We start from the raw sequence: 23,735 nt of genomic DNA on the forward strand, positions 1-23,735 counted from the left end.
TAGATGACAGGTTGTGACAGGAACTTTGTCCTGGTCCAGCGTGGCGTGTCTTATGAGGAGTGCGTGGGACAGCCTGGGAGACGGGGTGTGTGAGTGTTTGAGTGAGTTTGTGTTGAGAGATGTGTGTAATTTGGTGAGTAAGTATGTGTGTAAGTGTTTGAAAATGGCGTGTGCAAGCGTGGGTAGTAATTGCCGGTACTTTTAACGGGAGGGCTTCCAAGTTATGTTGCAATAGGCTTGAATCTTTACGTCTCTCTGAACTGGAGAAAATCTGTGTTCCCTTATTTTAACATGAGAGAGACTCCCTCCCTCCCTCCCTCCCTCCCTCCCTCTCTCCCTCCCTCCCTCTCTCTCTCTCTCTGTCTCTCTCTCCCCCCCACTCTCTCTGTCTCTCTCTCTCTCTCTCTCTGTCTCTCTCTCTCCCCTCTCTCGCTCTCTCTCTCTCTCTCTCTCTCCCCCCATGTGTACCCGGCTTGCGCACCCCCCCAAACCTTACACTAAAGCCCCTGGCCTCCCCCCTTCCCTCCACCCTCTCTCGCTCTAATCACCCCATCTGCCACGTGCCCGTTGTATCCCCCCCCCCAACCCATCCCTTATGACACACTCTTAAATTAGGCTCCCCCCAACACACACACACACACACACACACACACACACACACACACGCACGCACGCACGCACACACACGCACACACACACACACACACAAATGAGCGTTGTTCGCTCCTCAGGCCACAGCCTCCTTCCTATTGGTCACCGCTCCGTGCGGACAATGCAGAACTGCGTGTTGTGTGGATGTCAGTTTGTACGTTTGTATGTCCCCCGCCGTCCGTCCGTCTGCCTGTCTGCCTGTTCCTGTGTTTGTACGTGTGTCTACTTGAGTGACTCAGCCAAACATCGCAGGGCAGACAATGAGGTGAGCAGACAATGGGGGCGTGACTCAGACGGATTGACCAGTCACCTGGGAATGTGAAGTCCCTTTCGTCTGAGTACGTCACAAACTGCCCGTATACAGGAGCACTGACGGGGGCGGACTGTGGATAGCGAAGCCAGTTGCGCAGCATTACATATATAGGAAAGCGCATTGACAAGCGCGCCCAAACACACCCACACACAGGTAAACATGTTGTTGGCGTTTGAAAGTTGTTCACCAGCAGCTGACCTCTGGTGAAAGTGAAATAAGCACACAGGCACGCAAAAACGCACACAGAAGCGCACGCACATGATAAACGGCCCACAACACGCTAAACATGCTAAACGTGCAACAAGTTAACACTCTAAACTTGCACCACAAGTGTACGTGACAGTGTAAACAGCGTGTGACAGGAAAAACCTTTTCCTGTGCATTTCGGTGGCCAAAATTCGTAAGTCACGTCCCCGGCGTGCAAAGTCTCAGAGCGAGCGGGATTGAAAGGGTGAGAAGTGATTCTCACAAGTGCTTTTTAAAAGCCAAGCAGAGTCCGTGCTTAGCCCCGGTGGTCAGTACAAAGGCGTCAGAGAAAGGCAGAGAAGTGCGCGGAAGGGGTAGAGAAGGGGGAAGGGGAGGAGAAAGGCGACAGTAGAAAGAGGAAGGAGATGACCGCAGCCGAGAGAATGAGTGCGAAGACACCGCGTTGCAATAAGAGAGAAGGTGAGAGAATCGCTCTGTGCTGAAGTTGTCCTTCCATTCCCTTTCTTGCGCGTGTGTGTGTTATCTGTGTGTGTGTGTGTGCGTGCGTGCGTGTGTGTGGTGTGCGTGTGTGCGTGTGTGTGTTTTCATTTCACTGTATACTTTTTTGCATGTAACAAATAAAACTCTTGTATCTTGAGTGTGTGTGTGTATGAGAGAGAGTGCGAGTCTGTGGGTGTTTGTTTGTTTGCGTGTGTTAGTATGGGCGTCTGTTATTTATTATATGTGTGTGCATGAGTGTGAGTCGGTGTGCGACTTGAGTGCGTGGTTTCACATCAGGGCTGACACCATGGAATGGCGTGTGAACGCTGTGTGTTTCCATAGGTAACATGCTGCACTCCAACATCCGGCGTGAAATCATTGATGCAAACGTGGAAGTGCCAAGCATTTCTATTTTATTTCCTTGCTGATTTGTTTTAATTCCTGGTATTCATTTAGGCGTGCAGTAACAGAATGCCTTCGGCGGCATGCTCATATTCTTTGGTTTCGTTTCCAATGTGAAATTTGGGTGTGTGTGTGTGTGTGTGTGTGTGTCACTGACAGGCTGCTGCTCAGTACATGACAGGACATGTCAGGGGAATCAGCTGACTTACAGACACACAAGCTGAATCACTAGAGGGTTCTCTCATTGGGCGAGCGAGGCAAGCGCTGAACAGCGAGAGAGGAGGGGGCGAGTGAGAAGGAAAGAGAGAGAGAGAGAGAGTAAGAGAGAGAGAGAGAGAGAGAGAGAGAGAGAGAGTGAGCGCAGAGGAAGACGGTGATGGGATTACAGTGTGGCTCACCTGCCTGCCCGGTAGTTAAGCTGATCCCTGATGTCTCACATGCTGTGTGTGTGTGTGTGTGTGTGTGTGTGTGTGTGTGTGTGTGTGTGTAACACTGACCCATTGCCAGAAATAGACTTGAGGCTTCGTGTTTCAGGCAGGAAAGTGTGTGTGCACGAGAATGTGCACGTAAGTGTGTGAGCACACAAACAAATTTACAGGACACAAGCATGAAAGTATGAAAGAGTGAAAGAATGAAAGAGTGAAAGAAAGAAAGAAAGAAAGAAAGAAAGAAAGAAAGAAAGAAAGAAAGAAAGAAAGAAAGAAAGAAAGAAAGAAACAACGAAAAAATAAAAACTTGAACTTTTAGGAGTGAAATAACAGAATAATAAACCGAACAAATTAAAAAAAACGCGATAAAGAGAAAAAGAATGAATGAAACGAAAAAAAAAAAGTAGCAGAGAACTAAAAATTGAAAAAAATGTAACTTTTCCAACTCACCTCATTGGCTGAGCTGTGTTGCAGGGTCAGGTTTCGGGGGACGGAGGTCATGGCTCTGGGGAGGGTGAATCTGGGCTCGGAGACCTGGTCCGGCACGATGTAGGTGCAGTTGAGGGCGAAATCCTCCTCCGCCCACTGACTCATGTCCCGCGGGGACTTCTCTGTCTTCATGGCGCTAGCAGAGTTAGCTAGCTTAGCGGTGCTAGCGGTATTAGCTTGCTCAGCGGCGCCAGCAGTCCTAGCTAGCTCAGCGATCACCGGTTTGACGCACGCTGTGGTCTTTGGTTTTGCGGGGACTCTTTGGTGTGTGAGCGCTGTGGTTGCCTTGTGAGGACCAGTCCCCTTTAGTTAGAGAAGCTGGGTGAGGCTCAAAAATCTGGAGGAGGAGAGGAGGAAATAAATGTTCATTATTTTTTGTTGCATCATATAAAATATATTTGTTATTTGAAGTTGTGACACAACCGCTTTGTGAAAAGTTTTTAAATTGGCTCAGTTATTTTAACAAGCTGAGAATGAACAAAATCAAAACAATAGCAAGAGAAGGAATAGGAAATATGATTCTAGAATAGATTCATTCTAGTTGTCAATTAGAAATAAAATAATAAGCAATAAAGAATGAAGCAATGTCTGCTTCCAAACCCCACAATTCAAATTCCCCATTACACCAAATCAATCAATCTATTGTACCCCAATATAAAATCTGAAAAACGCTAAATACATTTTCTGCGTTTATGTGAATTGGTAGCATTTCATTCCCTCACTCACTCACAGGTGGTTGCTGTTCCACATCCAAGTTCAATCTACTCTGTTCCTCATCGTCATGTTTACAGTCATTACCCAGTTCCCCAATATCAAATTATCCATGCACTAATTCCCTTCGTTACCATCACCCAAAAACAACCCCCCAGAACAAAACATGAATCCACTCACTTTATCCACATGAGTTCATCTGTTTCTCATCATTCCTTGGTCTGTCCCTTTGGTCCTTCTCCTCCTATTGTCCTGGTGGTGCTGTTGCTGATGCCTAGTCCCAGTGGAGGTCCTCAGTTAAAGTGTGTCAACGTATGAGTTCACTCTCCGTCCGGGTATACACAACACAACTCAACACCGGACACACATGGTGCCTTCTCTGCCAGCGGGCGTAAACAAACTAAACCCGCCGCCGCTCTAAGGGCTTTTAAGCCTCAGCCGTCGGCCAATCGCAGTCCACCTGTGGTCATGTGACCCTGCAACCATCTGATATGCGTTTGGAAAACAACATCCGCGTTGATGAGGATGATGATGATGATGATGATGATGATGATGATGAGGAGGATGATGATGGGGGTATGGATGCGCTCTTGGGACCAACGGGTCTTGAACTTTGGGTCTTGAGCCTGACACACACACACACACACACACACACACACACACACAGGTGGCTGGACATATGCACATGCATGCACTCTCTCTGTCCCCCGCCCCCCCCCCCCCCCCCCCACCTGCCCTTCTCTCTTGCTTACATTTAACACACACACACACACACACACCAACATACGCACGCCAACGCACACACACGCCAACGTACACACACACAAAGGCGAGCGCGGCTGAAAGGAGGCGTGTGGGTGAATGAATGGGGCAGATGGTGGGCCTGACGCCTGGCCGAGCGACACACTGCTGGACTTTTGCTTGGTTTGGCACCTAATGACCGGGCCGCCAGACCCAGACCGCGCCTCCTTGACCTAAATCTCACTGGCCGGTCGCTTGGTCCGCACACTGCAAGACACACACACTTACAGGCACAGGCAGGAACACGCACACTGGGACACACACACTGGGACACACACACACACACACACACACACACACACACGCAGACAGACACAGACACACAGGGAAGGACACACACACAAACACACAGGGAATGACACACACACACACACACACACACACACGAAAGGACACACACAGAGGCAGGGACACACAAACACACACACACACACACACACACACACACACACACAGGGCCACGCACACACACACACACACACACACACACATACACACAGGGATACACACACAATGTCACACGAGTAAAGCACACACACATGAACAATCATAGACATAAGGGATGTGTTTGCATGAACACACAGCTAGAACTTATATAATGATTCCAATCAAAACGAAATAGACAAAAATGTCAGTTTATGTTGCTAAAAAAATGTATACAAAAATATTATTTGTGTAACATAATAATAAAATACACAATTATGATTAAATAATAATTGATTAGAAATACAAATGATTTCAGATGTATATCAGAAATAGATTTTAGTCTTAGAAAATATGGCAAATAAGTTTAGCATGCAAAACAGTATGCTATACTCATATGCATAGCATGAATTGTCTTAATTTGAAAACAACCATTTGTAGTCTTGAACCTGGGCCTGGGGTGAAACTCTTTCAGAGGGCTCCCTGCTGAAGACAGAGCTAATTTCATCCTGATAGCAGTGTGCTGAAGACAGAGCTAATGTCATCCTGATAGCAGTGTCCTGAAGACAGAGCTATTGTCATCCTGTTAGCAGTGTGCTGAAGACAGAGCTATTGCCATCCTGTTAGCAGTGTGCTGAAGACAGAGCTATTGTCATCCTGTTAGCAGTGTGCTGAAGAAAGAGCTAATGTCATCCTGACAGCAGTGTGATGAAGACAGAGCTAATGTCATCGTGATAGCAGTGTGCTGAAGAATGAGCTAATGTCATCCTGTTAGCAGTGTGCTGAAGACAGAGCTAATGTCATCCTGATAGCAGTGTGATGAAGACAGAGCTAATGTCATCCTGATAGCAGTGTGCTGAAGACAGAGCTAATGTCATCCTGATAGCAGTGTGATGAAGACAGAGCTAATGTCATCCTGATAGCAAGTGTGATGAAGACAGAGCTAATGTTATCCTGATAGCAGTGTGATGAAGACAGAGCTAATGTCATCCTGATAGCAGTGTGATGAAGACAGAGCTAATGTCATCCTGATAGCAGTGTGATGAAGACAGAGCTATTGTCATCCTGTTAGCAGTGTGCTGAAGACAGAGCTAATGTCATCCTGATAGCAGCCAGGTGAGGCTAACGAGAAGGCTGTGGTTCTACATGCTTCAACCACTAACACAACAACAGCAACAAGTGTACTGTTGGAAGTGTATTGGGGGAACATGAGTGTATTGGTGGAATTGTCAGTTGTGGATCAAGTACTAGAAAGTCATACTTGAGTATAAGGTCCGATTTATTTGTTGAAAGTGGCTATGGTTAACGATTTTTATTTTATAACGATGAGACCGCGGGAGATCTTGCAGAGTAAAGGCAAGTTATTTAATTTTGGATCATAACAAAGCAAAAGTGAAAGTCGACAGGAAAGTAAAAACTCAGGTAAAGTACAGCTACTCCAACAAATGACTCAAGTAATGCAACTTTACAACACTTGTTGAACCAGTAGGTGTTGTTGAACAAGTATGACAAGGCTAGTAGTAGAAGAAGTGGGGGGGGGGGGTGGAGACTCTAGTCTCCCTCCTACTGGGCTGATGTCATTTGCAGACTGTCTGAACCAGGGCTCATGGATCAGGGAAGTAGAGCTCTGAGCTCCACAAACACACACAAACACACACACACACACACAACACACACACACACACACACACACACACACACACACACACACACACACACACACACACACACACACACACACACTCACACTCACGCAAAATCCGCTGAGGGAATCCCTGCTTGTCTGAAATAGAGTGAGTGTGTGTGAGAGTGTGCGTCTGTGTGTCAGCGTATGTGTCTGTGTGTTAGTGTATGTGCCTGTGTGTGAGTGTGTGTGTCTGTGTCAGTGTATGTGTCTGTGTGTGAGTGTGTGTCAGTGTACGTGTCTGTGTGTCAGTGTATGTATATGTGTGTCAGTATGTGTGAGAGAGAGCTGTAGGTAGGGCAGGAGATTGGAGAGAACCAGGCAGAGAGGATAAGTGGAGAGAAGAGGGTGAGCTCAGCTTTATGGACCCTGTCTGATAAGAGGACAGAGTGCTATGACCCGGGTCAGATGGAGTTGCCCGGTAACCATCGACGCGGTGGTTCGTCTGTTTTGATCATTCTGGTTGCTTATTCCTGAACGGAGACTGTCAACAACTTTCAGTCCCTCTCGTTAGTGGCTCGAGAGTTAATGAGCGGTAATGGTAATAAGCCAATTGTAGCTCTAATTACAGTGTTTAGCTAGTGGGGTTAAGCTAACTCATATAATTGTGGTTAGCTAATGTAGTGAACAGATGATGGTAATAAGCTAGTGGTAGAAACAGTAATATAATTGTAGTAAGCTAATTGTAGTCAACGGAGGATGTAATAAGCTAGTGGTAGAAAGGTAAGAGTTAAACGTGGTAGTAGGCCGACAGCAGTAACCCAACGGTAGACAACTAAGGGGTTACAATGGCTACTTGTTGTAGTAGAGTAAAAGGCCATTTAACAGCAGGAGTAAATCTAAGCAGGAGTTCCACTTAGGAACCATAACACACGCATACAGGAAAACCAAAGACAACCTCTTCTCTCTCCCTCTAATCAATTAATAGGCGTGATATGAATCATAATTCAAGGTTGCAGTTTCACTTATTGCAATAAATTGGAACACACCTTGTGATACAGCATTTATATACATATTAAAGAGAGCGAGAGTCTCTCTCTCTCTCTCTCTCTGGTGGTTTCCAGCGCCACGTGCGAACACGTGCCATAAAGTTTGTAGTGATCGGAGCGTTTATGGGTTTAGGGTGCAGTTCTCTGGAAGAAGGTGCCTCACCTACACGTGAGTCAACAGGGAAAACCTTCACAGCGCTTCTTACACAAAGTGCTGGTCCGCGGCCAAGACGACAGCCCGGTTGACCTGTTGAGGTTGATAAATGCATAACTTGCTGCAATTATCTCTCCTAATTAGTGCGATGCCTGGATTTAGAGAGGCAGGCGGTGTCGTTTCAGAGTCACTACGTTTCAAAGAAACTGAAAACAGCAACACCTGTTTAGAAGGTCATGTCATTTACTAGTTTCTTTGAAGTGAAGAGTTCAAGACGCAAACATGCATGAAAATGCAAAACTAACCCCAACTATAGCTAATGAACAAACTGAATGCTTGATCAAATGGATGAGTAAGAAATAAAAATGAATAAAGGCATGGAAATATCCCTCAGGAAAGATTCCATTCATATCCACTGTGTCATCAACGCTGACAATAGTGTGACCCTTCTTGGAAATCCAGGTTGGTTTAGGAAAGATTCTGTTCATATCCACTGTGTCATCAACGCTGACAATAGTATAACCCTTCTTGGAAATCCAGGTTGGTTTTCAGTCAAAAATGTTATTTATGTAAGACATGAGGTGAAAAGTAGGAGCGGGTGAAGTTCAGTTACAAATATGTTAAACCAAATCAATCTGAATGAAGACCATATTTAAACCCAGAAATTGCATAATTATACTTCTTTTGTTCAATAATCAGCTAGCTTTTCAGAATGTCTTTCCAAAGTTTTCGGAAAAATCTGATACCAATTCCGACCCTGCACCAGCCCCACCCTCTTAGATAAGAAGTAACAACTGTGATGTCATTCCTTGGGGGGGGGGGGGGGGGGGAGATGTTGTTTACAGAGTGCAACGGGCTAAGTCTTCCCCAGATCCCTTTAACCAGGGGGATAATCCCACACTGGCTGACCCTTAAATATTCAATACTGCTATGTTGCTATCTTCGAGCGTTTCTAAAGCGCCGGTAGTTATTGTTTTCCGGGAAATTTCTTCCGTATTTCATGTCTGTAATGCTCTTTCTTTAATCTTCAGAATAATAACAGGGCCAGTGTTTCTTGGTTGCAAAACATGTAATCAAAGCGCTTAGAGCTTGTTAACTTTCATATATACTGGACAGGCCTTAATCAATATCACTGCAGTGCACCCCCAGAAATGCTTAATGACAGTTGGGCTTATTTACATTCTGACCCTAAACTTCCTTTTTTTTTTACCTTGTTTTCAGAAACGTCAGCAAGGTCAACATATATAATCCAGGTATGATTATTTGACATTTGGAAATCATAATCTTTACATTCAATTATAAAACACGATGTACAGATTACATGGGGAGAGCACTGACGAGAGAGAAACACGTGTTTCAGCACCGAACAACACAACTGAAAATCCGTCCATTGACCCAGAGTTCTCCACTAGAGGAGACGCCTCCATCCCCTTATTGTTTTCCTCTTCTTCTTCCTCCTCCCTTTGTTTGATCCGTAAGTAAACCGTTAATCTGCAGGAGGAGGCCGGATCGAAGCAGGTCTGTTATTGTGCATGCTCCTAACGGGCTTATGTTGGGACTTGTGCTGCTTTGAAAAACATCTGGCCGAGATAAAGAAGATGAAGATGAAAACAAAATGATTTATGCGTCGACGTCACATGGGATCAGGGGCCAACATTTACTTTCAGCGTTTTGTTTTGTCTTCAAGGACCTGTGTTGATGTGCAACCCTGAATTTTTTAAACCTGCTTATGAACTTGAATGATTTCAAAGTCCCCACCGGACAAACGTATGGATCTGATTGGATTTAGTGAATTAACTCGACAGTCCGTTGGGATATTATTGAGTACAGAAGAAAAGGGTGAATAAAAATGTGATGGTAGTTCTTCAAGAAATGTATAAACGAAGAGACACAATTTGAGCTAAGAACCTTGTTTTCCATTTCAAAAAACATGACTTCATTGTAAACATTCATTGTTGAGGTGATGGTCAGTTCAATTTCAAAAGATTTCATTGAATTCTAAAAGACAGCTGTGAACCACGCTAACCATGAAGGCTGATTTGAATATACAGTGGGGCAAAAAAGTATTTAGTCAGCCACCAATTGTGCAAGTTCTCCCACTTTAAAAGACGAGAGAGGACTGTAATTTTCATCATAGGTAAACCTCAGCTATGAGAGACAAAATGAAAAAAGAAAAATCCAGAAAATCACATTGTCTGATTTTTTAAGAATTTATTTGCAAATTATGGTGGAAAATAAGTATTTGGTCACCTACAAACCAGCAAGATTTCTGGCTGTCACAGACCTGTAACTTCTTCTTTAAGAGGCTCCTCTGTCCTCCACTTGTTACCTGTATTAATGGCACCTGTTTGAACTCCTTATCAGTATAAAAGACACCTGTCCACAACCTCAAACAGTCACACTCCAAACTCCACTATGGCCAAGACCAAAGAGCTGTCAAAGGACACCAGAAACACAATTGTAGACCTGCACCAGGCTGGGAAGTCTGAATCTGCAATAGGTAAGCAGCTTGGTGTGAAGAAATCAACTGTGGGAGCAATTATTAGGAAATGGAATACATACAAGACCACTGATAATCTCCCTCGATCTGGGGCTCCACGCAAGATCTCACCCTGTGGGGTCAGAATGATCACAAGAACGGTGAACAAAAATCCCAGAACCACACGGGGGGACCTAGTGAATGACCTCCAGAGAGCTGGGACCAAAGTAACAAAGGCTACCATCACTAACACACTACGCCGCCAGGGACTCAAATCCTGCAGTGCCAGACGTGTCCCCCTGCTAAAGCCAGTGCATGTCCGGGCCCGTTTGAAGTTTGCTAGAGAGCATTTGGATGATCCAGAACAGGATTGGGAGAATGTCATATGGTCAGATGAAACCAAAATAAAACTTATTGGTAAAAACTCAACTCGTCGTGTTTGGAGGAGAAAGAATGCTGAGTTGCATCCAAAGAACACCATACCTACAGTGAAGCATGGGGGTGGAAACACCATGCTTTGGGGCTGTTTTTCTGCCAAGGGACCAGGACGTCTGATCCATGTGACGGAAAGAATGAATGGGGCCATGTATCGTGAGATTTTGAGTGAAAACCTCCTTCCATCAGCAAGGGCACTGAAGATGAAACGTGGCTGGGTCTTTCAGCATGACAATGACCCCAAACACACCGCCCGGGCAACGAAGGAGTGGCTTCGTAAGAAGCATTTCAAGGTCCTGGAGTGGCCTAGCCAGTCTCCAGATCTCAACCCCATAGAAAATCTTTGGAGGGAGTTGAAAGTCCGTGTGGCCCAAAAACATCACTGCTCTAGAGGAGATCTGAATGGAGGAATGGGCCAAAATACCAGCAGCAGTGTGTGAAAACCTTGTAAAGACTTACAGAAAATGTTTGACCTCTGTCATTGCCAACAAAGGGCATGTAACAAAGTATTGAGATGACCTTTTGTTATCGACCAAATACTTATTTTCCACCATAATTTGCAAATAAATTCTTTAAAAATCAGACAGATGTGATTTTCTAGATATTTTTTTTTCATTTTGTCTCTCATAGCTGAGGTATACCTATGATGAAAATTACAGGCCTCTCTCATCTTTTTAAGTGGGAGAACTTGCACAATTGGTGGCTGACTAAATACTTTTTTGCCCCACTGTACATAAATTAGATATGAAAGCTAGCTGAGCAGCAGAGTTAATGGCCAACCAAAACAAAAGCTTTCTCTCAGCTATTGAAATTGCACATAGCATCTTAACACCTCTGCCTTTTACAGAAGGGGAAGGATGTTAGTGGTTCCGAGGCCTAGAATTATTATCTTATTTTGTGCATCGCTCTTGGTAGAGTTGTTTGGCACACCTCCCACTTGGGGAGGTGAAATTCAGAAAGACAGAAAGAACACTGTGCTACTTTAGGCTTCGCAAGCCAAGGAGGAAACCCACAAAAGTGTGTTTGTTTGTCGCATGTGTTTAATATAACCTGCTTAAAACTGTACTGAAAGTTCTCTCTAGCTTTAGATATTTGCATGTTTAAGTTTAACTCATTGGAAAGTTCATTTTGTATTTGTGTGCTAATGGAACTGGCCTGGTCAGTAAACAGATGGTAACCACAGACATTATGCTAAGAGACCCTTTGGCCTTTACCAACTGGAAGTTACTGGCAAGTACATCTGCCATTTGTCATTCGCTTAGCCGATGCTGTTGAGGAACCGAAGTTGGGGCAGTTGACATTAAATACAAGTCTGAATGTCAATATATCAGGAAATATAGCAAATGTGTTTCAGAATTGAGCAATGTAGATTTGAGCAAACCAATGCTGGAATTGACAGGACTGGACTTTGAAAAATTATTGAGACCAAGTCTTTTCTACGTTCAGATATTTTGTACGCTTTTTTCAGTTAGATGGCGTGACATACAGAATGTTGATGATGAGGACCACCTGTAAAAAAGATTATGTTTTGTGTATTAGAAATGATTTAATCTTTTACAGTAATATGAGACTATGCATAAAATGTTTCTAGTCTCAAAGGTGTACCATGGAAAGAAGAAAACAAACAAGAACAGAATAATTAAAAGTCCTTATCATCGATATCTCCAGAAAGGACAAGACTAAGGTTGTCATGTGAATATTCAAACACACGCTAAACAAGCAGAAATGCAAAAGTGTTCAACAAAAAACGCCAAATATACACACTGTATCCTAGAGAGTGCGGTTGCCGCGGGCCTCACATAAGCTAGGCGCCCATATGTTCTATAGATTTCCATGTCTTGATCTGCAAAGAGATCCAGACTTTATATCCCGAACGTGTGCCAACTGTTGAGGATTTGCTAGATTGCTCGCTGAGCATAATGGCTAATTTGCGATTGATAATACCCCCCTCCCCGATATAATCTCCCGATACCGACTGCGCTGCGTTGATCTCAATCTCGGCACACGCTAATTACACGGCACAGGGGGCGGACAAACACCCTAATTACTGTCTTAAGAGCCCCACGCCAACCACATGCCAGCCACATGCCAGCCACGTGTACAACCACACACAGCAGGGCCGTATTAAGGCTTGGGGGCGGGGGGGGGGGGGTAAGACAGGGTTAATGTCCAGTGTTGGGGGCCGCCCTGTCGACAGCCCCAATGTACAAGGTCGGAGAAGAGAGTGGCAGAAGAGAGCATGCTGCCAGGGCAGAGACTGGAGAACTGATGAGCTTGAAGGGAAAGGTCTGGACAGTGAACTGGGGGTAAAGTGTGCGTGTTTTCATAGGAGATTCGACAAACTTTGTCGATATTTACCCTCGCTCGTATTGGTTTTGTTCACGTGTGCTGACAGGAAAAGCATGGCCGTATTATAGCGTGGAGAGACAAGGGAGAGGGGAGAGGCAAGGGGGCGATAAGTCGGGGGTTGGGGGATAAGACGGGGCAGCCGGTGGTTAACAGGTGGTCTTATCCCCCCCCACAAACACACACTCCTCCACCCTCGTAGACGGGGTCTCATCGTCCCCGGCGACAGAGATCCGTCTGGTAGACAGAGTAGGGGGATTTCAGCCCCAAATCCAACAGATCAATACCAAATTGGGTTGCTAATTAGGGTACCTCTCCTCCCCCTTCCCCCCCCTCCCTCCCACCCTGGCCTGAGACAGGGGGGGGAAGGGGGAGAGGAGAAGGGGGGCTCAGATTTGGGTGGGGTTTTCCAAAAAACAACAAAGTTGAAAGACAGATGAACAGACAGATGCGTGGTTGTTGTTTTGCGGAGGTAAGAGTTTTGACGAGACAACGGGCCTGAATTACACGTGACGTTTGAACCTTTCCTGAACCTTTCATCAACTTTGACAACTATTTTGCAAAACTTTATAAAAGTTATCGGTAATAATTAATATTTGTAATATTATGAAGCTAATTTGAACTGAATCAAGACTGACAGAGAGAAGAAGTGACGATGGACGAGGAAGAGAGAGAGAGACAAACAGAGAGATGAGAGAGGGAGAGCTGAGAGAGAGACAGAGAGAGAGAGAGAGAGAGAGAGAGAGAGAGGAGAGAACCAAGAGAGAGACAGAGGCAGGCCGAGATGATAGCGATAGAGACAGAGACAGACAAAGATAGAGTGAGAGAGAGTGTAAGAGACAGACAGAGACGCGAGAGAGAGAGAGAGAGAGAGAGAGAGAGAGAGAGAGAATCAGAGAGAGAGAGTCAGAGACAGACAGACGAGAGAGTGTGCGAGAGAGACAGACAGAGAGAGACAAGAGAGAGCCAAGGGAGAGAAAGAGAGACAGAGACAGGGAAACGAGAGAGACAGAAAGAGACGAGAGATAGTGGAACTTGGGTGTCCGTCAGTGCTGAATCTGAAAAATAAAAACCTTCTGACAGACATGCCTGGTGAGGAGCAAAGGTGGAGGAGGCGGAGGGGATGCCTCAATCTCTAGAGGGACACTCCCTGCCAGGCCCAGGCTAACCCTCCCCCCGCTGGCTCCTCTCCCAGGAGATTGGCAAACGGCCGAGGCTTCAGTGATCAGTTTCTCTGACCTCAATCTCATCCTCTTCTCCTCCCCGCCTCCTCTCTCATTCTCTCCCCCCCTTTCCCCCATCCTCGCCCCACCCCCTCTCCCCCCCTCTCTCTCTTCCTCCCCCTCTTTCCTCTGGTCATTATCACTTTGACCTAATTCTCCACATTTAATCTCCTCCTCCTCCTTTTTTCTCCTTTCTGCGGGGCTTGAAGAAAACAATCAACATGCTAATTGTCTTGAGCGGGCCGGTGTCCGTGGCCCCTCCCCCACTGCAGGCCCCTGTGTCAGTCCGGGGGGGGGGGGGGGGGGGGGGGGGGGGCTGGTGCATACGGCCAGGCCGAAGACCCCCGAACACTCCTCCTGCTCCGGGATCGAAACTTGGCATCGCCCAACCGGCTCTACTGATGAATGATGGTGGCCGACCCAGATGTACGGTTCTCTAAATATGAGTATATTCAATCATGTATGGCTCGCTCCCTTTCTCTCTCTCTTTGCGTGGGTATCCCTATGTCTGTCTGTCTGTCAGTGTTGATGGACGGACGGATAGATGGAGAGACAGAAAGAACACTGTGCTACTTTAGGCGCCGCATTCGTTTCATTCAGATTTGGCACGCATGGAACATGAGCCTGAAGCACTTAGAGTCGGGGGGGGTGGGCAGACATGTGAGATGATGAATCGCCCGCGATGGAAACCATAGCCACAACACGAGGGGAATACCTTGAACCGAAGGGATTGTGTAAGAGGCGTGGGGAGCTGTCGGAGCCACTGCCATCTGGTGAGAAACCTAGACCTATGGGGACGGAGTGAGTGAATGAGTCAAGGGGAGTTAAGGAGTGAGTGGGTGAGTGAGTGAGTGAGAAAATAGAGTCTCTGAGAGACTGTGTGTGTGTGTGTGTGTGTGTGTGTGTGTGTGTGTGTGTGTGTGGCTGCATGCGCGACTGGGTCTGCGCGCGCCTGGCTGCATGTGTGCGACCGTGCGCGCAGTCCACGCAGGATTCCTGTTAAACTCTGAGTCAGTTCCCTGATGCAGAGGATATTTCGGTCCTTCGTTATCCCCTCTTCCCAAACGTGTCCATCGTTCTGCCCTATTACACCTCAGAGGACGTGCTGGACCCAGCAGGGCACGGAGACGGAGTGTTCCCGCCAATATTAATCTGAATCAGCTAATTTGATCTATGCGAGTCCACAGGTTGGCAGGACTGGATGGCACTCACCGGCCAATTGAAACACATCTTTATCCCCTTGGCCCCTCCTCCCTTGGGCCCCTGGGATCTTCCCTGGCCCTTGGATGAGCAGCTCCTTCTGGGGGCCTTGGTTATGGCCCTGCCTCCATAACAGCCCATCTGTCTCTGACCTTGGCCTGGTCCACTTTCTTAGTCATTAGCATCCAAGATTAGAAATCCCCTTAAGTCTGCTGCAAATTAAGGCACTTATTGCCCGACAGCTGCAGCAATGTTAGGTAAGCATTGAGGCCGTAAGAAACCCACTCACCGGGAAATCTGTGCAGTGTTGATGTTTGTGTTTTTTTTTAGTTGTTTGTTTGTTTGGGGGCTGCCGCCTTCACTGAGTGAAAGAGTACAGTTCAAATATAAGGAAGATGCCCAAATGAATAGCTATGATAGCTATGATAGCTATGATGATATGATGAGTGTTTTGTCTCTCTGCCAAGCCTCTGCCACTACGAAGCAGCCACTGATGCATGCCAAATGATGCAATGTTTTTAGTGAAGGCTGATGCCGGGAAAATAGTGTCATCACATTTCTGTGTTAACTGTTTGATTTGTATTACTTTTGAGGTGTAGCATACGTAACAATAATGAAGAACATATCAACAACTAATATCTTATATTAGTTGTTAATATAATATTAACATAACAATTGTTGTTGCTATAATTATTATTACATTATATATTATATTAATTTCATCTGTTATTCATAGTATTTATTTGATTAGTTGACCCTGACTTAAGATTATAAACAATACCAACAGAACATAAAATAAACAGAAACATTTTGTGTATGTACACACATATATATCTTTATATCTTTATCTATATCTATATATATCTATCTATATAAATATATATAAAAAAATGTAGTGTATTCCTGAACAGATAATAAAACTAGTCAGATTTTACACAGAGCAGTGTTCATCCACATGCATGTGGGGACTAAAACGTATTGTCGCGGAGAAAAAAAATTCTTCTAGCGAGGAGCAAAAAGTACCTGCGTGTCATAACAAAGGAGCTACTGTGTAACGTTTTGCGGCTAAGCCTTTAATTTGTGACCCTGACTCACTAAACACTTGTCAAAGTGCTCGCCTTCACTGGACACCCGACCACGGAGAAGAGAGAACGCCTAGCCAAGGTCAAAGGCCGTCTTTACAGCTTATTTTCTAATCAACCCAGTCTCACTTAAGCACCTTGGCTAAATTAGTTGCAAATTAGCCCTCTTTCTAACTCTGGCCTGTACGCCTCTTTAATGCCCCTACCCTCCCAATTCTGCCCCATGTTGCAAGCTTTATGGATTAGACAGATTAAAATGTCTGTGGTTCTTTTTGGTGTAATTTTCTTCATCTCTCTCTCTGTCTCACTGTCTTCCTCTTTTCTTCCCCCCCCCCCTCTTTCTGCCCTCCATTCATCTGTTTAGCTGTCACTAGCACAGGACAGTTTGTATTTTTGCATTCAAATTGTGATTCCAACTGTAGTGTGATATAGGAAGTAATTAATCAAAATTTCATTTTCAGTTTGTTGAATTGAATAAGAAATTAACCTTGAGAACATTTAACCAGGTCAAAATCTAATCTCACTCTGTCGAGAATCTAGTTGATCGATGTCTATTACAATCTAATGCTAATTAGCATTGGTTATCCACACACAATCTGAAAGGAACCTACAATGCAGAATTTAATTAAACGTTTAAAGGAAATTCATCCTGTTCACCCACTGGTGCCCTGCTGTGAAGCAACAAGCACGCAACAAAAGGGCTCTATAGTCATATCATTACCTTTCATCTGTTGACACAGTTCCTGGAACTACACTACTTCTAAATTATAGTGTGCAAGATCGCCAACAAAACAATGTACTCGGGCAAATTCTGCAGTCTATTGCCGGAAGAAAGATTTGCTACCAACATGTTCATAGTTATAGGGAAAGGGTAAAACCCGGTTTGAGGGAAAATAATATATAAACCCATATATTCCTTCTACACTGATAGCTTTCCCATGTATAGAAAAAGATCCCTTAAACTGTCCCTTAAACTATCTTATTTTAAGTTAAAACCTGTTTAACCTGAAGGCATGTCATTGCGTTGGCTGTGTGGTTGTGTTTTTACCGGGGATGAAGACAGAAGCGGTAACATCATCTTGCATACGGGATTCACAGACATGTATGCCCGAGGTCAATGCGTGGGTCTGCGCACAGTCCTTTATCTGTGGGGGAAGTAACAAAGAAATTGGGTTTGTGTCGGGCCTGAAGATATATTGTGCAAGGGAATGAGTTCAACTAGGGTCAAGACAAGAAGCCGTTTGTAACATGTTCTTAAACACATCAGCCTATTCCCGCATTAGAACACATCTTTCCATACAGAGAGTCAAGTTTGATTGCTATCATCGCCGTTTCAACAGATGTGACGTAACATCCTGGAATTTGGCTTTGGCTTTCCTTACAGGTGCTCATTCGTTGTCGCTTGGGCTGAAAGGAAAGACAGACTACCGTTTACATTTACATTTAGGGCATTTAGCAGACGCTTTTATCCAAAGCGACTTACAAGAAGTGCATTTGTTACAATGAGTACATTTGTCATAAGAAGTGAAACAATATATCGCTGCTGGTACAGTAAAGATGTTCATAGAACCAAGTGCAAGTATTACAATCGCTAGGCTAACCCATTCCCCGTGTAAAGCAACGATAGCAGCTACTGTAGATGCTACACAATTAAGTACCTTGAATAAGTGCAATGTGCAAGTGCCAGGACGTACAACATTCAATGGTGGCTGTGCATTGGTTTCTACGCAGAGTCGAGGTGAACTCTGAACAGGTGAGTTTTGAGTCTTTTGCGGAAGCTGGTGAGCGACTCTTCGATCCTGACATCGGTAGGGAGCTCATTCCACCAATGAGGCCCCAAAACAGAGAAAAGTTGTGACTTCGCTGATCGACCTTTGCTTGCTCTTAGCGATGGCGGTACCAGACGTCCAGTTGAGGTAGTTGAGCGGAGGGATCGAGCTGGGGTGTGTGGCTTTACTAATGCTTGGAGGTAGGCAGAGGCAGTTCCATCGACCGCCTTGTATGCCAGTACCATCATCTTGAATCTGATGCGAGCTATTACAGGGAGCCAGTGGAGGTCTCGGAAGAGGGTGGTTACATGTGAGAACTTTGGTAGGTTGAACACGAGGCGCGCTGCCGCATTCTGGATGCGCTGCAAGGGTTTAATCGCAGAGGCAGGGAGTCCAGCCAGGAGCGAGTTGCAGTAGTCGAGGTGGGAGATGACCAGTGATTGGACTAGAAGCTGAGCTGCTTCCCTTGTGAGGAAGGGCCGGATCCTGCAGATGTTGTAAAGTGCAAATCTGCAGGATCGAGCCACCGCAGTGATGTTTGCGGTGCAGCATAACTGATTGTCCAACACTACACCAAGGTTTTTGGCAGTTGGAGAAGAAGATACAGTGATGTTCTCAACAGTGACCAGTAAGTCCATGTGTGGGCAATCTTTCCCTGGTATTAGGAGGAGCTCAGTCTTGTTGAGGTTAAGCCTCAGGTGATGGGCAGTTGTCCTGGTGCTGACTTCTGCCAGACATTCAGATATGCGTGTTGCAATCAGGGCTTTGTCAGATGAGGGAAAAGAGAGAAATAGCTGAGTGTCGTCAGCATAGCAGTGATAGGAAAAGCAGTGGGATTTAATTACAGAGCCCAGAGATCTGGTGTAGAGGGAGAACGGAAGAGGACCCAGTACAGAGCCTTGAGGGACACCTGTATCAAGCGTGCAAGGTTTTGACAAGGAGCCATTCCATGTTACTTGATAAGTCCGATTCATCAGGTAGGATGTGAACCAGGAAAGGGCAGATTCAGCTATGCCAAGTTCGGCGAGAGTGGCGAGGAGGATCTGGTGGTTCACAGTGTCAAATGCTGCAGACAGGTCAAGGAGAATGAGAACCGATGAGAGGGACGAGGCACTGGCCGCACGGAGGGACTCAGTCACCGCGAGGAGAGCCGTCTCAGTGGAGTGTGCTTTTTTGAAGCCTGACTGGTGAGGGTCAAGCAGGTTGTTAGATGAGAGATAGGAGGACAGTTGGTTAGCGACGGCACGTTCCAATGTTTTAGAGAGGAATGAAAGAAGAGACGGTCTGTAATTCTGGATGTCAGTGGTATCAAGGGTTGGTTTTTTGAGGAGAGGCTTTATTCTGGCAGTCTTAAAAGACGTTGGAACAATGCCAGAAGTGAGGGAGGAGTTAATAAGTGCGGTGAGAAATGGCAGGATGTCGTTTGACACAGCCTGGAGGAGGGAGGAAGGGATAGTGTCCAGGGGGCAGGTGGTGCCATGGTTAGATGTTATAATTCTGTTCTGAGAGGGATGAATTGGGTAAAGGCAGAGGTGGGGGTGGGGGGAGGGAGGATGGTGGCAGTGATAAAAGAGGAGCTAATGTCCTTTACTTTCTGGGTAAAGTAGGTAACAAAGTCATCAGCAGTGAGGCAGGGAGGAGGAGGAGGGGAGGGAGGGTTGAGGAGGGAAGAGAACAAGGAAAACAGTTTCCTGGGGTTTGAGGCGGAGGAATTAATTTTGGTCCGGTCGAAGGCAGATTTGGCTGTTGACACAGTGGAGGTGAAATCAGAGAGAAGAAAGAGATAGTGAGATAGATCATTAGGACAGTCTGATCTCTTCCATTTCCTCTCAGCTGCCCGCAGCTCTGCTCTATGGGTCCGCAGAGATTCAGACAGCCAAGGAGGGGGGGGGGGGGTGAAGATCGCGCCGGTCTGGAGTGGAAGGGACAGAGGGAGTCCAAAGAGGAGGAGAATACCACCATAGAATACCAATCGAGTGAAGACTGCGTGTTTCTGAAGACTTTCCAGTTTTCCTACCCTTTTGCTCGGAGAGAGACCAGTGCATGCCCGGTGTAGTAGTTGCAGTAGTTGCACAGGTCATTTTCTGCGATGCCCGCTTTAAAGGCCCAAGCACACCAGTAGGCATATAGGAGGGAGAAAGAATAAGGACGAGGAGAATAAAAAATTAAAAAAGCCATACATGGTGGCATGTGGCTTAGGAGGTAGAGCAGGTTGACTGAAAACCGGAAGGTTTCCAGTTCGATTCCCGGCTCTTCCCTAGCTGAGTGTTGAGGTGTCAAGACACCTCACCCTAACTGCTCAGACGAGCTGGCTGTCACTCTGCATAGTTGACTCCGCCGTCGATTTGTGAATGTGTGCATAAATGGGTGAATGTTAGGCAATATTGTAAGGCGCTTTGAGTGGCAACTGGTTAGAAAAGCGCTATAAATGCAGGCCATTTCAATACATTTGAAATGATCCGTCTAACATTATATTTGTTTAAATGTTTAGAAACATTATTATTATGGTTTATGGCGGTAGCTTGCGTGACCTTGGTTAATTCAGTTTCACTTGCACTATTTGCACTACAATACGTTTTGTTTGTAGCCTAGCAGAATTCTAGTGAAGACCAAGTGAATCCCCGCCCTAACAAAGACATGTTATTGTTATGGCGTTCTTGTTGAGGAAGTTGCCGTTGTGTTCCAGGTTGGCGTTGTCAGAGTTGTGAACACCCTCTCCAGTCTTAAGCAAGGTGTGTCAGCAAACTAAGATTTTGTAGGACAAAGTTAAACTGTCAAATGTCCAAAACCAGCATAATCACCGGCCAGATTTGTGTTCAAAATAAGCTGAGAACTGTCCTTTATTAATCCTAGACGGGAGATGTGGATTCCACAAAGGGAGTACAGGACAATAATGAGCACTAACAATTTTACAATAGGAACATGCACAAATCTACAATCAAATATTGGGAAAATATATATATATATATATATATATATATATATATATATATATAAAAAATGCAAATGCTGTCTATCTTGATAACTATTACCATGTTGCATGCTCACTCTCCCTTCGCCCTCAATTTATTCTGCTCCTCTCACCATCTTTTTCTCCCCCCTGTATTGATCTTCCCCTCTCCATGCTTTCTCACCCCTCCAGCCCTCTAGGGGGTAGAGCATGAAATTAACACTGCAAGGGCTATGGGTTGGAGTCCCACCGAGGCCACCCTCAAGCCAGGACATGCATGCACTCACTGTACTGTAAGACTGATTCAAGCCTCACGCAGATGGAACACTAGATTGTAGGCCACTGGATAATATTGCAGAAGAGGAGACCGTGGGAAACATGTGGTTTCGTTACTGATGGCTGTATGAATGTTTTGAGTATGAGAGACACCAGAAGTTCCCTTCAAAAACAAAACTAAATCCCTAATCACTGGGTCCAACTTGTGGAAAACGACTGAAGCGCACGACTCCCACTTGCCACTGGGGGCAACGTGTCCCCGCGCCACTCAGACTTGAGACCCCCTTCGTCAGGAGGAAGGCCTACCACGTCAGGACCAGGACGTCCTGGGTGAGATCGTGCGCACAACCTCGGGAGGGGAGACGTACACGCTGCAGCATGCGCAACCGGGGGTGCGTATGGAGATCAGCACACATCCACACAGATGGAAGTTTACCAATGGAAATTGACCAATCGCCATTGAGGGATGATGATGCATAGTGGTCAGCTGGGGATGATGTCTAGCGGTTTCTAGGCCGTTGACCGGCCTCCTGAGTAGTCCGTCAGTCTGTCGGTCTCGTAACGCCGTTGTCTGACAACGCGGTCCAGCGCCCGAGAGAAACACACACTCTGTTTACTAAGAATCGCACTTCCACATTTTGGCCCCGTTGCGCCACCACACTTCATTTGTGTATTTTTTTTCGTGGAACCTCTTGTCACGACAAGCCGACCGCATGTATGTGGAAGTAGTCTCTCTGCGGGGAGCTGACCGTCATCAGGAGAGGGTTGACTAGGCTGAAAGTGAAATGTCGTCCATTCAGCGCTTTTGTCCTGGCTTCCTTGTCAGTGGTCGGCTGTCTGGGTCGCCGACGACAACGGCTTGCGGCCTTGTTTTTACCTTCTTGGATTTTGTCGAGTGGGTGATTCACAGGTTCCACTCTGTTGCTATGATGGTATGTTTATCAGACAAACTTTATTGATTATCCCTTGTTTGGAAATGAATCAGTCTCTGCACTGAAGCCCTCCCAGGCTGCTGTTTGGGGCGACTGCACCGTGGGCAAGGCAGGAGGCTGGTCCTGCATGAGTTCATGGTGGCGGAGGGAACAGGAGCACTCATAGGAAACCCATGTGGACATGGGTAGAACAAGGGGGGAGACCAGTGGAGGAACATGGGAAGAACAGGGGAAGAACAGGGAAAAATACAGGCAGAACATGGGAGGAACACGGGAAGAATAGGGGAAGAACAGGGGAAAAACAGGGGAAGAACAGGGGAAGAACATGGGAAGAACAGGGGAAGAACAGGGGAAGAACAGAAAAGAATACAGGCAGAACGCGGGAGGAACACGGGAAGAACATGAAAAGAACATGAGGAGAACGGGGAAGAACAGGGACAGATCATGGGTGGAGAACATGCTGGCAGAACACGGGGGGAGAACATGCAGACACACAAAAGGCTGTGTTGAACCGGCCTCAAAATCAGAACGTCCATCCCTGCAGTCAGTCAGTTTAGAGCAACATGTGAGGACACACACACACACACACGCACACGCACACGCACACACACACACACACACACACACACACACACACACACACACACACACACAGTTGTGCAAGAAGGACTGTGCAACATGTTTCTCCAGCCAACCATGGGAACCGACACGGCTTTGGGTTCGAATGGCTGACAGAACCACTGGAGAGAAGCATTTTTATTCAGGTACCGTCACAGGAGGCAATGTTAGAGATAACCATGTGCTTTATATGATGTGGACATGGTCTGTGGTGCTCAGAATAATACGCTTTACAAAGTGAACACAAAACAAAATCATTTATTGACGTACATACGTTGAACGTATATCAGTAAAAAGATAAAAAAAGAGGAAGGGGAGAGAAGTGAATCAGGTTATTTGGTGAAAGCAATCTTAAAAAGGTGGGTTTCGATGAGGCAATATAAAAACTATAAAAAGCACTCTTGTCCTACGGGGTGTACACACTTTGCTTTCCATCTCCAAGAATTTGAACTTGACGGAAGTTCACATGCAACGCCACTATTATCGTAAATAGGCCGGTACAATGCTGAAACTTGAGTGGATTCCAGCTCGATTAGGCAATCTGTTTCGCTTTCACCCGACAATTTACTGTCATCTAGCTCTCACCTTACCATTTGTGGTGGCGCTGCGGAGTTGAACAAGACTAAAGACTCAAATGACTGTGAGAGAAAGGTGATTCAACAAGTGGTACAGGAAGAAAGGTCAGGAATCTCA

General features: G+C 45.9%; 1 protein-coding gene across 1 annotated transcript in view; it reads right to left on the bottom strand.

The window, feature by feature from the left end:
* Positions 1-3,102, bottom strand: part of prdm1b (PR domain containing 1b, with ZNF domain) — a gene marked incomplete at its 5' end in the record, with an annotated part of 14,173 nt that extends 11,071 nt beyond the window's left edge. Inside the window, one exon of the mRNA XM_079749335.1 lies at positions 2,932-3,102. Coding sequence (XP_079605461.1) covers positions 2,932-3,102 — 171 coding nt within the window. The remainder of the gene's footprint in view (positions 1-2,931) is intronic.
* Positions 3,103-23,735: the final 20,633 nt, after the last annotated feature.

This window comes from Pollachius pollachius (genome assembly GCF_949987615.1).
Source record: "Pollachius pollachius genome assembly, chromosome: 13".
Classification (NCBI taxonomy): domain Eukaryota; kingdom Metazoa; phylum Chordata; class Actinopteri; order Gadiformes; family Gadidae; genus Pollachius; species Pollachius pollachius.